The 14370-nt window shown below is 42.5% G+C and overlaps 1 protein-coding gene across 7 annotated transcripts in view; it reads right to left on the minus strand.

The window, feature by feature from the left end:
• Positions 1-3289: 3289 nt before the first annotated feature.
• usp2a (ubiquitin specific peptidase 2a) overlaps positions 3290-14370 on the minus strand; it is a 57269-nt gene continuing 46188 nt past the window's right edge. For all 7 annotated transcript variants that reach the window (XM_061827911.1, XM_061827909.1, XM_061827912.1 and 4 more), the window contains 10 exons: positions 14224-14347; positions 13947-14058; positions 13725-13835; positions 11768-11832; positions 11582-11685; positions 11086-11166; positions 10918-10996; positions 9643-9747; positions 6296-6416; positions 3290-4466 (listed from right to left, as the gene is read on the minus strand). In XM_061827911.1, the coding sequence (XP_061683895.1) occupies positions 4382-4466; positions 6296-6416; positions 9643-9747; positions 10918-10996; positions 11086-11166; positions 11582-11685; positions 11768-11832; positions 13725-13835; positions 13947-14058; positions 14224-14347 (987 nt within the window). In that variant the 3' untranslated portion in view covers positions 3290-4381. The remainder of the gene's footprint in view (positions 4467-6295; positions 6417-9642; positions 9748-10917; positions 10997-11085; positions 11167-11581; positions 11686-11767; positions 11833-13724; positions 13836-13946; positions 14059-14223; positions 14348-14370) is intronic.

Below are 14370 nucleotides of genomic sequence, written 5' to 3' on the forward strand. Positions count from 1 at the left end.
CTTCCGTGTTTAAATTTCTCGGGTCTTTTACTTCTCTGGTTTGAATTATATAATTAAAATGTTGTTGTGTTCTGACTGGCACCTCCTAAAATGAAATATGGATTATTATTATCCGAAATTGTGACAGGGATGACTCAGATTTGCTTTTTTCTTTTTTTGCAAGTTATTTATATTTCTTGATCCCGACCTGACTTTTTGTCAGGTATGAACATTTTTGGATTTGTTCCATCGGATTTATATTTTAATACTGTAATGTTAACTGAAAAGGAATGAACGAATGAGACATCTGACAAACCTTCCTGACTGGTGAACTGTTGCCACAGTTAGTTTGAAAAAGTAACTTAAGTTACTTCACTAATTACTTGATTTCAAAAGTTAGGACAAAGTACCTTTTTAGTAACTTTCAGCAAGTGCCAAGTGGCAGGGACATCACTTACCCCCAGTACCCCCCCCCACACCAAAAAAAAAAAATAACTCAATCGAATCCATAACCTGGTAATCTATGGTACAAAAGGTAAAGAAAGATGTCATCAACGTGAATCAACATTTCAAAACTTCAGCAACCGTCAATATTCAACACATTAAGTGTAACTGAAGTCACATTAACGTGCCACTGACACCCAAATATACATTTTAAAATAGATATGATGAAAACTACATATAAGATTATTCACTTGGATGTCTATGGAAAAAAAATATGAGCAGAGAGCGCGTAATTCATGCGCAAAGTTGCGGAAGTCTCACTCGACATCCCAATGGCAGCCATATTGCCTGCAACATCATTTGCACACTGGAACAGTCGCCATTGACAACACGCTTTGCCACCTGATACGTCAGATGAACAAGAGAGATTTTCGAATTTTTCTGCCGCCCCTTCTGAGACTGAAGCTCTTTTTTGAAGAGAACATCACAGAAGCTAGTGAAGTGACCGGGGAAATTATTGTTTTGAGCCATATTAGATGATATGCGGGTCATTTCTAACTGAGAACACTCCCCGACAGACAGACGAAGAGGACGGAACCCGATCAAATATTCAAAATGACTTGTGTACATAGCAAACTCAGGAGGACCCATGTTGGGCGAAGTAAGTACGTCAGGGGTGCCCAGACACTGGTGGCCGGTGGGGGTGAGAGCTCCTTTCTCCTCCCCGGACGTGGCCGCCCACCTCCCCGCTGACCCACCTACGCGATGGCGAGCCGCCACGGAAGCTAACGGCGAGGTGCCGCTGAGGCTTACAGCCACACTGCCTTCCTGGAACATTCGCTGGAAATAACATTTGTCCGGGTTTGGTGACTATACGTCTAGTTAGCTCATGTTACACGCAACTAAACTGTCTTTGTACTTGTATTTTATTGTTTTGTACTGTATTGTATTGTGTGTGTGTGTGTGTGTGTGTGTGTGTGTTGTGTGTGTGTGTGTGTGTGTGTGTGTGTGGTGTGTGTGTGTGTGTGTGTGTGTGATTAAATTGTCTTAAACGCAATACAAGTGCTTTGTTATATGTTGCTGGTTTGACCAAGGGGGTTAATTTTAAATTCACACGTAACATATCCTATAAACTGTAAGACAAATTAGCCCCCCCTGCAACTATTATTTTTTTGAGGAGCTCTATACACACCTACAGTAAATAAGTATTTGAACACCCTGCTATATTGCAAATTCTCCCACTTAGAAATCATGGAGTTGTCTGAATTTAGAAAATGGAAGAAACTCAACATGACGGTCACTCTCAGTCAGAGTGGAGCCCCATGCAAGATATCACCTTGTGGGGTCTCAATGATCCTTGGAAAGGTGAGGAATCAGCCCAGGACTACACGATAGAACTTGGTCAATGACCTGAAAAGAGCTGGGACCACCGTTTCCAAGGTGACTGTTTGCAATATACTAAGACGTCATGGTTTGAAATCATGCATGGAACGGAAAGTTCCCTTGCTGAAACCAGCACATGTCAAGAGCCATCTTAAGTTTGCCAATGACCATTTGGATGACACAGAGGAGTCATGGGAGAAAGTTTTGTGGTCAGATGAGACCAAAATGGAACTTTTTGGTCATAATTCCACTAACTGTGTTTGAGGAGGAAGATGAATGATGAGTTCCATCCCAAGAACATCATCCCTACTGTGAAGCATGGGCGGTGGTAGCATCATGCGTCAGACGTGTAGTGCGTTAAATCAGCTCGCAGTCTGGACTCCAGATAAAGTTCAAAGTTCTCATTTTTCTTTATTCAAATATTTAAGCTAAATATTATTCCTGGGGCGGCACGGTGAAGCTGCTGGAGAGTGTTGACCTCAGATTTCTGAGAATCGGGGTACAAATCCCAGCCTCACCTGTGTGCAGTTTACATGTTCTCCCCGTGCCTGCGTGGGTTTTCTCCGGGCACTCGCGTTTCCTCCCACATCCCAAAAAACATGGAAGATTAATGGGACATTCTAAATTGCCCCTAGGTGTGATTTTGTGTGTGGCTGTCTGTCTCGATATGCTCTGTGATTGGCTGGCAACCAGTTCAGGGTGTACCCCGCCTCCTGCCTGATGAAAGCTGGGAAAGGCTGGAGCACTGTCCGTGACCCTCGTGAGGATAAGCAGCTCATACAACGGATGGAGGGAAGGTAAATACAGCATCTAGGAAAGGAACTTTGCAAAAAGGATGGAAATGGCAGTCATGTACAGTTTTTCCAGAAGAGACAGGAACATAGTATGACTTACTACGCGGAGGTAGAAGCACGCTGCTGGATCACATAATGCTCAGATGTAAGATCAGAATGAATGAAAAAAACAAAAAATGAAATAAAATTTTACTTCACAGATTTAATTTAACAGGTATTTTTCTTGGAGCATAACGCTCACTTTAGATGCGGGAACACTACTTATTTGCACGTGCTTCATGCTTCTTTACTTTCACTGAGCATTGAATAATAAACATTTTATATATAGGCATTATAATCTAATCTAATCCAATAATCAGGTTGCAATTTGAAATGCAAGACACCTTTTTGGGGTATAACAACATTAAGAGAGGTAACACCCATCACTGGTAACCAGCCAATCGCAGGGCACATAGCCATTCGCACTAACACTCATACCTACGCAATTTAGTCTTCCATCAATTTACTAAGCATGTTTCTGGGATGTGGGAGGAAACCAGAGTACTCTGAGAAAACATGCAGGCACAAGAAAAATGTGTAAACGCTACACAGGCCAGGCCTGATTTCAACGCGGTTCCTCGGAACTGTGAAACAGATGTGCTAACCAGTTGTCCACCTTTCCACCTAAATAAAACAAATGAAAACCTGAATGCAACAGTATTTTGTGGAATTTTATTCATATTACCATATTTTTCATAATTCATTTCATCATATTTTAATGCAACAATCAAAGTGACGGATTACAATAAATTTTAGGCATAAATATCTTTTTTTCTTGAAACGTGGTAAATAAACCAAATGAAAAGTTATGGGTCAGCGTCAGCACCAATAAATAGTACATTCTTTAATATTGCATCAGGATATAAAAATACACTTTTTTTTCTGTCTTCTTTAAAAACATTCTTTCCTTGTTGTTCAATGGCATGACAAGACAGGAAGCCTCGTAAGGACTGATGAGGACTTAGCTGTTACATTAACAAATCCTTATAAAATTCAAGCCCATTCACAACTTTGCAACCATTGGTAGGAACAATGTAGGGGGGAGGGAGGGGAGACGGACAATCAATTCAATTCAATTAGACGTACAACGCTCACAGTGCCACTGGCCTCACAGCCATGTTGAGGGAAAAAAAGTGATGCTGACAAAGACGAAGGAGTGTTGGGGTGCATTGGAAGCGGCCAGTGGGCTGCAAGCGCCTTGCAATCGTGACCAATCCTGCTACAATTACACAATGAGGACGGTTTCTCTGAAGTCTAAAATGGCAGTCAAGACGATTAGACTATTTTACCAACCTCAAATAACATGAAAATGAAAACAAAAATATTGAAACCCAGCAAGGAATCAAAAATCCTGCAAATCATTTTTGAACAGTTTGAGGCAACCAAGAAAAAGTGAAGGTGCAGTCAGGAGTCACACTTGTGGTGCATAGAGACTAGGGAGAAGGGGGTGCACGGGTTCCTCGGGTGAATGGGATTATTGCCCTGTGTCCGTCTAATACACACACGCGCACACGCACGCATGCACACAATCTAACCTGGATGAAAATGTCAACGAGTACAGACAAGGAGGACGAAAGCTGGGCTAGTGACCACATTCTTGCGGATCCCTTCTCCCGCTCCCTCCGATGAGAGAAGCAGCCTCCATCCTGGCGGAGGCGAGCCTTCGTGCGCGTGTTGTCACACATTTTCCATCTGACCGTCTGTTGAGAGCAGTGTTGCGGCCTGCCGTCGTCTGCGAGGCTTCACATGCGCGAGGACGAAGCCAGCTCGTAGAACAAGACATAGCCGTCACTGCTGCGCACTTGGCTGGAGGACATTGGCGTTACTCTGGGGCGGGACAAGTATCAGCGTTTATTGTGGTGTGGAGACTGAGTATTGCAAATATGTAATCTGGATCCATATGTAGACACTTTCCATTAATTACACAGGAAAGTTTCTTTCCATAATTCCATTACACAAGGTAAAATGTGACGGCCCGGTGAGGGGAACTGGTTAGACCGTTGGACTCACAGTTCTGGGGACCAGGGTTCAAATCCCGGCCCCGCATGTTTGGAGTTTGCATCTTCTCCCCGTGCCGGTTTGGCTTTGTTTTTCCAGCCACTCCGGTTTCCTCCCACAACCCTAAAACATGCATTATTTGGAGACTCTAAATTGCCCCTTGGGTGTGATTGTGAGTGCGACTGTTGTCTGTCTACATGTGCCCTGCGATTGGGTGGCAACCAGTTCAGGGTGTACCCCCGCCTCCTGCTCATTGACAGCTGGGACTGGCTCCAGCTCTCCCGCGAACCCGTGTGAGGATAAGCAGCTCAGAAAATGGATAAATGAATTTAAAATGTAATAAATTATAAATTCAGGACCCACAATTTAAACAATTGGTTTAGCAGGCCATTAATGTTTTAAACTGAGTCTAACATACTAATCATCTACTAAACTGAACTAAACTAGAATGCACTGTGCATATGAAGATTGAGAAACAATATGATAAAACATCCTGCTCAACAATCAACAATTACTGGCGAATTCTTATGGTTATAGCAAAGTCACTATGTCGTCAGAAGATGGCAGCAAACGGCAGTGAAATATGAAGGTGTTATGAAATAGGCAAATGATAGTCTGAGCATTCTTTGGCCCATGTATAATGCATGAAAATGCCATCAAGTTAAATAAATGTAGAGCACAGTTGACTAACACAAAATATAACAGGAATGCCTTGCTAAATAAATCCCCTCAAAGTTAGCTAGCTAGCAAGTTAATTGTGGTTGATGGATCAAAACTGAAAGAAACCTCTGAACCACAAAACTGACCATTTTAGAGGAGTGTTTTTCTCCAAGTGTGGTACAAGTACCATTTGAGGTACACCAAGGCCCCCCTCCAGTATATATAATATGTATATTTTCATCCATCCATTCTGTACATTGCTTATGCTCACTAGGGTCACAGGTATACTGGAGCTTATCCTTGCTATCTTCGGGTGAGAGGTGGGGTACACTGAACTGGGTGCCAGACAACCAATGGGCACCCAAACATTTGCACTCACATTCATACCTACGCACAATTTAGAGTCCTCAGTTAACTTACCATGCAGGTTTTTGAAATGTGGGAGGAAACCAGAGTGCCCGGAGGAAGTCCATGCAGGCACAGGGAGAACATGCAAACTGCACACAGGCGGGGCTGGATTTGAAACTCAGGTCCTCAGAACTGTGAGGTGGATGTACTAACCAGACGTGTCACCCAATTTATATTCATTAAAATATGAAATAAAACCAAACGTACTACAATGAAACTTGTAGGTGCGACTAAAGCCTGTTTCAATGTGTACAAAGTTACATTTAATGTTTACATTTATTTGAATTTAACCTGTTTACTACATTAGTGTATTTTAATGTTGGCCATCATGACAGTGGTTGGAGAGCTAAGTATTTTTTTAGGCGGCAGTGTAAAAAGACTGAGAAGCACCACTTTAGAGGTGTCATTTACTAGAACCTTAATGTGGTTCTTGTAGTGTCACTTAACAGGAAACAGACTCTGCCATTTTTTCACATGTAATAAATCCACTGAGTTAATTGATTGACAGATGCAAATGAAAAACTAGTCTAGTCAACAAATATGTTTGATGAGGGCCTCTCTTTTAGCCTAAGGTCACTGTTCAAACGTACCTGGAGTCATTGAAGGTGTGCCACTCCCCAGATGTGGGGTTGCGACAGTAGGCTGTGTAGTGACCCCCCATTGTGGTGCCTGAGTGGTTGGACACAGCATACAGGTTGTACACTGCATTTACTAAAAGATAACATAAAACAAGAGTAAAATGGTTAAAGGCAATGGAAGGACTACAATGCACCTTTTTGCTAATATGATCCACTTTGTATACTGAATATGAATCTTATATTTGTTTTGAAGGAAATTTTTTTTATCATTATTTACAACAAATAATCGCACATTGCTGTATCCACCGGAAAAGGACGGAAATGTGGCGGAGAAAACCGATCAGGGGTGTGACGTTGTGACAACAACATGAATCCCGTAGGAATACACTAAGAACGCTGATCATCCATCCATCCATTAACTACCTCTTTTTCAGGTCGGGTCACTGTGAAAGTAGCTTAGTAGTAGCAGGGATACCCAGACTTCCCTTTCCCCAACAACTTACACTTCTTACAGCTCTTCTGGAGGGATCCTGAGGCGTTCCCAAGCCAGCCCAGAGACTCAGCCTCAACAGCGTGTCCTGGGTCATCCTTGGGGTCTCTTTTCGGTGGGACATGCCCGGAACACCTCACCAGGGAGGCATCTGTACCAGATGCCCCAGCCTCCTCATCTGGCTCCTCTCAATGCGGAGGAGCAGCGGCTCGACACTGAGCCCCTCCCGGATGACCAAGCTTCTCACCCTATCTCTAAGGGAAAGCCCGGACACCCTGCGGAAGAAATTCATTTGGGCTGTTTTTATCTGGGATCTTGTTCTTTCGGTCACGACCCACAGCTCATGCCCATCGGTGAGAGTAAGAATGTAGAGCGACTGGTAAAGTGAGAGCTTCGCCTTTCGACTTAGCACCCTTAACCACAGCGAACCGATACAAAGTCTGCATCATTGCAGACGCTGCACCAATCTGTCTGTCGATCTTGTGCTCCATTCTTCATCACTCGTGAACAAGACCCCAGGATACTTGAACTCCTCAACTTGGGGAAGGATGTCATCCCCGACCTGGAGAGGGCATGCCACGCTTTTCCGACTGAGGACCATAGTCTTGGATTTGGCGTTGCTGATTCTCATCCCAGCCGGTTCACACTCGGCTGCGAATCGCTCCAGTGAGAGCTGGAGATCACGGCTTGATGAAGCCAACAGAACCACATCATCTTCAAAGAGCAGAGATGCGATGCTGAGGCCACCAAACCGGAACTCTCGATGACTCTGCTACACCTAGAAATTCTGTCCATAAAAGCTATGAACAAAATCGGTGACAAAGGGCGGCCTTGGCAGAGTCCAACTCTCACCGGAAAGGTGTCCGACTTATTGCCAGCAATGTAGACGAAACTGCGACAGCAGTCGTACAGGGACTGAACAGCTCGTATCAGGGGGTTTGGTACTCTGTACTCCCGAAGAACACCCCACAGGACCCGCCCGAGGGACACGGTCGAACGCCTTCTCCCAGTCCACAAAACATATGTAGACTGGTTCGGCGAACTCCCATGCACCCTCGAGGATCCTGCTGAGGGTGTAGTGCTAGTCCACTGTTCCACGCCTGAACACCACACCACTCCTCCTGAATATGAGATTCGACTCCCAATGGACCCTAACCCTAACCCCACCACCAAGGAGCTTTTTAACAAATCTTGGTGACCTCAACCACTGAGATATAACTCAGCTCAGAGCACCCAGACTCAGCTTCCTCGTGGGAAGGCATGTTGGTGGAATTGAGGAAGTCTTCCAAGTGTTCTCCCCACTGAGTCACAACATCCCACGTTGAGGTCAGCAGCGCCTCGTTCCCACTGTACACAGTGTTGACTGTGCACTCTTTCCCCCTCCTGAGACCCCAGACGGTGGACCAGAATTTTCCTCAAAGCCGTAACCGCTGAAGTCGTTCTCCACGGCCTCCCACGCCCGGGTTTTTGCCTCAGCAACCACCGAAGCTGCATTCTGCTTGGCCAGCCGGTACCTATCATCTGCCTCGGGAGTCCCACAGGCCAGAAATGCCCAATAGGACTCCTTCAGCTTGACAGCATCCCTCACTGTTGGTGTCCAACGACGTGTTCGTGGGTTACCGCCACAACAGGCACCGGCCACAGCTCCAGTTGGCCCCCTCAGCAATGGAGGCGCAGAACATTGTCCACTCGAACTCAATGTCCCACACCTCCTGCGGGACGCAAGCATAGTCCTTTCGGAGGTGGGAGTTGAAATTCCTTCTGACCAGGGAAACTGCAAGCCGTTCCAAGTAGACTGTCACAATACGTTTGGGCCTGCCACGTCACACTGGCCATCTTCCCCCGCCATCGGAGCAACTCACCACCAGGTGGTGATCAGTTGATCAGAACGCCGATGAATTTTCCAATAATTCAAGCGAACATGAACTGAAGGGTCCCACGAAGACAGTGACCAATATGAGCTTTTTGAAGGCGTTAAAGGTTATCAATTTGAGCCAGTTAGACAGCACACACGTTCGAATTCAGATGAAGTAGCTGGCGATGAAGAAGCCGACACAGCAGTCAGACCCATTGTGTAGGATATGCCTCGTGTTGGAAATATCGACTGGTAAACGTTTGTGACATTCTTGTTTGTTTTAGTCATAAACTGATAAATAGTAAAGGCTTCGATATTCTGAATGTATATACGAAGTTTTCAGTCTTGTTTCGAAATTATGCAAACGCCGTGTATTTCGTGATTTGGTACGTGACAACCGCGGCAACTACTTTGCGTGTAAAATGCTTATTATTGCACCAAAACACAGGAGCCGATAAGGTAAATTAAGTTTGTATATTTTCACAAATAAGTAATAATATAATGCTTTCTTTCGGCTTGTTCGGTTAGGGGTCGCCACAGCGTGTCATCTCAGATGAACTATCATATTCGTTTGGCACAGTTTTAATAGTAATAATAATAAATACTTTTTACGGATTGGTTTTAGCTTACAATCACTGAGGAATTCTCAAAACGAATGGGTTTTCCTTCGGCGTGAATACAAAAGAGTCAGCCAGGTTATCGTCGTTCCAAAACAGCCCATCCTAGATTTGCCGACGTCAGAGGTCCGCCCACGAAATGAGTCGTTTTGCAGGTAAGAGAAACTAGGTCAAAGTTCGCTTGTATTTTTTTGATAAGAACATCGAACAGGATATGCATTCTATGGAACAGTTGAACATATATTTTCATCTGGATAAGATAATTTGCGTTAGAACTGAGACACTCCATGCACTTTAAACAGCAATGTTATTAGACCCATAAAACAATCCTTGAAATACAGCTTCAAATGAGCTACACCTGTACAGTAGATTTGCAATGTATTTTGTCTGCACTTACTGCTGTTTTCAGAGGCAAACTCTCGCAAGTCAAGCTCCTTCAGAGGGAAGTTGACAAAGGTCGACAGTTTGCTGGTTCTTCTTGCTTCTGAGAAGCGTTTGAGATCTGCACAACAACAAGTCAAGGAGCATGGTTTCTCACTTTACCTTTTTCCACTTGTTTGCAGCACCAATGCAAAATATCATCTAAGTATAACAGTGGTGGCACTGGTGCTGGGTGAGGAGATTTTAACATTTGATTGCAGTCCAATACACAGACATTAAACTCAAAAAGTCTCATTAGTTACAGAAAAACTAGGACTTGGCTTTCAACTGACGTTCAGATTTTTGTACATCATCCTGACCTGTGTCACTGTGGGCTTTATTTTTGTGTAGTAGTAGGAACATTTTATCAATGAACAGTTATTGCAAGTGATTGCAGAATAAACCTTAAGTCACTAAGGCCCCAGAAATCATTCAGAAGGAATTAGTGTTTGATATTTGTAATCGTTAGAAATAATCCAAATGGTTGGTGATTGAATTGAGTCTTGAATGTTGGAGCATCATAAAGGAGCCAAACATTGTTTGTTCTCCTCCAGCTATACAACTGAAGGGTCAGATACTGAAGAACTCAACTCCATAGTGACACACATACTACAGGATGGCTGTAAAAATGACTCATCCACCCTATGTGTGTGTGTGTGTTAAGGTACTAGTGTTATATTTACTGTCACATCCATGCCAATTTCAACCAGTCTCGCTATGCCACTTCACGTCATATGCCTTTTAGCATTTCTGTTAAACTATGCGATTTGTCTGATTATTTTGTTTAATTCTACACTGTTTAATTCTCTTCTGCTTAAATGTGGCAGTTTTACAGTGTATTTCAACTGGCGAGGACAAACTGTTCTTGAAGCGAGCCCAGTCTCTAATTTTGGGGAACTGTGCGAGTGAAGGGTCTTCCTAACAGTGATGCTATAAGTATTCTCCCATTTCTTGACAGTGAGAGCGTGAGAACAGGTGCAAAGGAATATTGTAGAAAAGGAATACGTTTAAACCATGTGGGCCAAGTCAAACTACATATATATGAGAGAATCTTCGTTGGATGTTCACCTGAGGGTGGGTCTGAAATGTATCCGCCAAAGATAAACAGCAGTTCACTGTAAACAACACTTAAGTTGTAAATGTCATAAATGACATTTAGCAATTGACATTACTCAATAGACGACACCATCATCACACTCTTAAAAGCCTGACAGTCTACAGTAATCAAAAACTGTTAAAGCAGAAAAGATACGTAGTACTAAGATCTTGGGAAATTTCTGTATTGTGAACTTCTTGGTGCATTTTCTTCTAGCTTTGCACTTGTAGCATGTCTGCGGAGAAAACCAAATGATGCAACTTGATTAGTGGCATAGGGGGAGGATGGGAATAGAGATGATAGTTGCTGTAGACTGAAACATACTGGCTTCTCATCTCCATCAAGGACATCTTCTTTGGTGAAGAGCCGCATGCAGTCCATGAGGCTCACCTCACTGTAGCCCTTCTGAGTAAACACACAAAAAAGAAACATTCACATTAGCACACACATCCATGCAAACCAACCCCCCCCCCCACACACACACAAGGTTCCAGTGACGAAAAATGAACTGTGTGTTAAGATGTAATTTCATCTCATACATATATTACTTTCAAATTCAAACATCTCTTGTAGCATCACTTCTCTAGCAGACCAGTCATCAAATTTGCTTTAGCCTGGAGTGAGTGGGGGTATGGGGCATATTGTTGGATCTTTGGTGTCAAGCAGTAAAGTTATTCGGATGAGAAGGACCTTGCAAGCATAGTGTGAGAGCATTAAAGTTAGCCATTTGATAATAAGGATTCAGAGAGGAGGAAGACAGGACACAAGATGGAAAAAAATTATACTTTCACTCATTCTGTGCCGTATTGCGTATACAAACCTTGGCAATAGGGAGGGACAGATCCCAGAAAGGGTCAAAGACAGTTGAGCAGAAACCACAATGGCTACAAGTCAGAGAGCTCTTGAGCTGCCCAACAAACAAGTCTGGGGATGGGGAAACAAAACCTCATCTGTTTTGGGACATTGCTGAAGAAATCATTTTGTTTTTACCAGTCGTTGAACTCACCAACAATTTTACTGTCTTCCCTCTCCAGGTATTTACTCCACATCTTCTTCCCTTTCTCCTCATCACTGATAATTGACAATGCAACACAGTGTTACTGTCACATATAGAAGAGACGCTGGAAAATTGTAATCCAACGACATTTAGTTTTACCAGTATTAAGTATTCAATAAAGATCCAGTGAAGTGCTACAGTTCCATTAACTACAGTACACAACACAGGAAAAGCTCTCTTCTTCGCAACACACCATATTGGCCCTTTTTGTTTATATTTCTATTCCATAATTCTGTGTTGAACAATGAATGACTAGAATCATGTTTAATTTCACCCTGCATTAGCAAACTACTGTGTACTACTGTGGCAGGCATCCTATAGAAAGGGTACTTAAAAGTGCAAAATCGTTGATATCGTTGAGATGCTTATATTTTCGCTGACGCAAATGCATATACTGTATTGAAGGCAGCAAGGGGAAGTTGTTTTGCTGAAAGCAGAGGGAATTTACAGAGATTAACACTAGCCCTTACACAGGCAGTTAGATAACGTACAATAATATCCAGAAAGAATTGGGGCATTAATCTGATTTGAGCTTTCACGCAGGCAGAGAAGCCAAAATAGTCTTAAATTACTTCTGACATTTTTCATCTCCTCTTACTAATATACAAAAGTTTACATTTCACCAATTCTTTTAATACGACTAATTTGATTTTTTTTTTTTATTCAGGTTCTATGTTTCCAATTTAAATGTATATACAAAGTAAAGCACAAGTCCACATTGTATGTTTTTAAATGCAAATGAAAAGGTTTCTGGTACAGTAGGTACACAGATTCACAGAGAGATTACAAATATGTACTTTTCATGATCAGATGAAGAAAAAAAAGGTGTCAAGTTGCCATTTTGTGAGTCAGACATTCATTCGTCCAGCGTGTCAGCCATTTTTTACACCCTCAGCTTCTCAGACTTCAGTTTACTTCGTAATCAGTTAGGTATTCCATACTATGTCAGACTCATCTACCACTAAAGCTAGTTCTGTTAAGAAGACATATGCGGAGGTTTTAGAATCAGAATCAGCTTTAATGGCCAAGTGTGTAAAAACACACAAGGAATTTTTCTCCGGCAGTCTTTGGTGAGATACAAGTCTAAAATTAGTTTAACGGATTCATTCCATAAAAAGCAAAGGAGAACTTCCAGTTGTAGTTGATAAATTAGTGAACCATGATCATGATGATAACACTTCTTACACATTGGATCGAAGTGAAAATGTATTGGCAATAGTATTATTAACTGTCATAACTTCTTTTGTATAGTATTTTTTTTAAAATATTTTTAAACTGAAGTAAAATATTTAATTTTCTATTACTACTATTTTCCTTTCTATGGTATAGAAACGCGCAATACACTACGTTTATTTTGTTTGCTCGGTGAGCTGCAAAATGGCCACCATGTCGATTGACTAGCTCCTGTGATGCCACGTGAATACCATCTATAAAATTGGATGATGAGCATAGACATCACATCACACATCAGTGGTGGGAAACGGAGTTGTCTAAATCAAGGACTTCTAGATGTGTCGTAAGATGTGATAGTTCGAGTTTTACAGCTGACTGTGTGCTGTTGAAAAGTGACTTCAATTTTATTCATCTCCCGATCAATGGATATATTGAGGTAAAACTGTACTCAATACATACAGAAGTGAAAAAAATCTACATCTATGAAATATATTTCAAACTTTGAAAAAAATGTGCCCTTGTTTGTTTGTGTATTTTAACTTCTTATATCAGAACATTTAAATCAACCAACTGCATCAAATTGAACCCCTAAAGAATTGAAATCTAATCAAATCTGCAGGGTTTTAATTTAATATCATTGAACTTTTTTTTTTTTTTTAAAGCTCTTCGGTAAGTCCTTTTTCCTGGTTGAGAGACTACATAGCTTTTGTGTTTGTATTCGCACAATACTTACGGCAGGTGATCAAAATCTTCGACAGTGCCTCTCGGCCTGACTGTGACTCTGTTGACCTCATTGTGCAGGCCGTCGAGCAGAAAGCGCAGGAACTCTTGAGCGTCCTGTTGGCTGAGGAACACAAGACGATTCAAAACTATGACCCCTACTCACTGTTGGTATCAGTCAAAGTAGCCTGCAGAAAAACAAAACGCTATAATTGGGGGATAGTGGGGGGCTTACTTGTATCCCACAAATCTAGGAGCGTATCTCTGGATCTGTGTTTTAAATTCAGACGGACTGACAGCATCACTGCTGGTTGACGACCACATGGTTTGTATCAGCTTGGCAAATTCTACCAACATAGAGGAACAATGATGAAATATATTCCGCAATCTGTCATGAGAGCTACTTTGCAGAACGAAGGAAACTCGACAGACACAAATCAAAGCCAGAGGTTAAGAGTGGAAAGAAGTCCAGAGCAGTTTATGTTTGAGTTTATGTTCGGACAGTCTCTCACCTTCCATGAGGGCTGTGTTAGTGCGGCTGTTGTTATTAAGGTCTCTGCGGTGCGAGTTGTGCAGGCAGTAGTCTCGCAGGCTGTGTGTGTTGCTGAGACACTGCAGGATACTATTCATGAAACACTACAAAGACACCAAAACAAGCA

The sequence above is a fragment of the Syngnathoides biaculeatus genome, chromosome 8 (assembly GCF_019802595.1).
Source record: "Syngnathoides biaculeatus isolate LvHL_M chromosome 8, ASM1980259v1, whole genome shotgun sequence".
In the NCBI taxonomy this organism is placed as follows: domain Eukaryota; kingdom Metazoa; phylum Chordata; class Actinopteri; order Syngnathiformes; family Syngnathidae; genus Syngnathoides; species Syngnathoides biaculeatus.